The 2,403-nt window shown below is 47.6% G+C and overlaps 1 protein-coding gene across 1 annotated transcript; it reads right to left on the bottom strand.

Moving 5' to 3' along the window:
- Nucleotides 1-832: 832 nt before the first annotated feature.
- On the bottom strand, nt 833-2,177 carry LOC136297353 (neuropeptide Y receptor type 2-like). Its single transcript, XM_066197198.1, has one exon. It carries the CDS (start codon nt 2,160-2,162, stop codon nt 999-1,001), a length of 1,164 nt encoding a protein of 387 aa, XP_066053295.1. The 5' UTR covers nt 2,163-2,177; the 3' UTR covers nt 833-998.
- Nucleotides 2,178-2,403: the final 226 nt, after the last annotated feature.

The following is a 2,403-nucleotide window of genomic DNA, read 5'->3' as shown; positions in this document are numbered from 1 at the left end:
CTATCTTCTGAAATGAAGCACCCATACACACACCCATACTACCTTCAGCCTCAGCAAGGGGAAAGCTTTAAACCCTCTGAGTGCCTTGGAGAATGGTTTCTTTGGCAGTTTTTTGCCTCTCTGGTCATGTTGGCATATGTCAAGTTATTGCATGGCAGGAATCAGATCTTAGGATCTTTAGCAGCTTGCCTTTGCCAATCCCTTAGGAAAGGAAAGAGCTGGGGCAGCTGATCAACAGGACCGAAACTGAAACTGAACCTATCTACTTCCCTTCCTGCCCTCCTCCCTGCTAATTCCAGAGTGCTGGCACACAAGTCCTGGCTAATGAGGCATTCCCGAAGCCCTGCTTCTGCACTTGTAAAGGAGACAGTGGTAAGTAGTGCCACTGCCACCTCCTGGGCTTTCTGAGGACCTGAGCACATCCTGTGGGTTGCAAATGCAGATTCATGCAAATGTGGGGCAAGAGATCATGGATTGCCCAGCTTCAATCTGTGCCAGCCTGCTCTCTACCCAGATGGCACTAACAAGCAGGTATTTGCAGAACAGAGTGTAGGTCTCCCTCCCCTTGGAGGCATTAGCTAATGATGGATCATTAAGGCTTTTGGGTAGGAGACATACAGATGAACAATCACACACAGTATCAGCTCCACATTTGTAATGTGTCATGTATCAGGGGGTAAAAGGTTGAGCAACCCACTTTGGCAAATGGAAATAGCAAGAAGGGTGTATTTTTCTGGCTAAATAAATGCCTTCTCTGTGTGTTATTTTTTCATGTGTCTCCATGCATAACTTGAACGCAGTGAAAGGAAAAATTAATTTCTTTGGTCAGACAAAAATACACCAGATTTATTGTTTTGAAAGATACAGGGGGTATTTTGTATTTCTACATGGCTGCTGTAGCTATAATTGGCAGCACAATGTTCTGTCAAAAAAAGGCATTTACCCAAGAATGTCTCTGGGCCCAGCCAGCCTCAATCCTGGAGGTGGATGTCCCATCCCTAAACCTCTGTGGGCAGTGCTGCATTGCCAGGAGTCTGTTTGATGCTCCCATTTAAGGTGTTGGCCCTGAAGATGTAAGACCTCCCTCTAACTGAGCCTTCAGTGTGGATGCTTTCGGGCTTGTTCTGGCAACGGAAGAACATAAGGAAGCCGTTTCTGTAGTTCTTGTTCATCCATCCATAGAGCAGGGGGTTGACAAATGTGGAGCACATGGCCCCAACATGGAAGACAGTGTACAGGAGTTTGTACTCATGGAAGATAAGAACCAGATCAAGATCGATGGCAAGCTGGAATATGTGGAAGGGGAGCCAACAGACTGCGAATACCACAACTACCATCACGAGCATTTTGGTTGTCTTCCTCCTCCGGCACTGGTTTTCATTCCTAGAAGTGGGACTGACATGGTTTTTCAGTTTGAACCAGATCCTGGTGTAGGCATAACAAATAATTGCAAGAGGAAGAACATACTGCAGGAGGAGCATGGACAGACTGTAGATGGTGGCGTCTCTGTTGTTGCCAGAGGGCCATTTTTCTGAGCACACAGCCATTTTGAGGTTAATGGATGGGATTTCTTCATATCGGTACTCCCTGAAGATGGCCAGAGGCCCTGCTAGGACAGCTGCTGCCAGCCACATGACAGCTATGATGGTGAAGCTGAGCCTCTTGGAAATCCTGCTGTCCAGGTGGAAAACAATACAGCGGTACCTATCCAGGGCAATCACGGTCAGGGTGAGAGTGGACACATGGACACTCAGAGCCTGAGCATAAGGAACCAGGTGACAAAGGACAGCTCCAAACTTCCATTCGTCTAGCAGGGTGTACACTAGGGTAAAAGGCAGACAGAGTGTGTCCACCATCAGGTCTGCCAGGGCCAGGTTAGCTATGAAGAAATTGGTGACAGTCCTCATGGTCTTGTACTTCACTATGATGTAGATGACCAGGGAGTTTCCAATGAACCCCAGCAGAATGATGAGGGAGTAGGCAGCAATCAGGATGACCTGGACCCCCAGGATCTTGGTGCTGTCCATCATGACACTGCGGGACCCGGAGAGATCCTGAGTAGGAGTGACAAAGTCCTTGGCATGCCAGCTGCGTGGCAGCTTCTCATCTAATGCTGTCTTCTCCATGGGGAATGTGCTGTTGCCTCCCTCCAATGGTCCCATGCCTGGCTTGAGACTTTCCATAAGGAGGACAAGGAGGTCTGGAACACAGACATAACAGAAGTGACAGCACAGGTAACACTCATCGTTGATGAGATTTACTTGCCTACAAAAATTCCCCAACACCTTAAGAACTAGGAAAGGAGAGGAACAAGGCTCTCTCAAAGTCAAGGTGTTCTTCTCCACCTTCCCGTAACAATTTATTTCTTTCTAGATTGTACATCAGGTTTCTTTTCTGTTTCTT

Source organism: Chamaea fasciata, unplaced genomic scaffold, assembly GCF_029207755.1.
Source record: "Chamaea fasciata isolate MVZ Bird 193981 ecotype frontalis unplaced genomic scaffold, bChaFas1.0.hap1 SCAF_15, whole genome shotgun sequence".
NCBI classification, from domain to species: Eukaryota; Metazoa; Chordata; class Aves; order Passeriformes; family Sylviidae; genus Chamaea; species Chamaea fasciata.
This window is presented reverse-complemented; position numbering and strand designations above follow the sequence as displayed.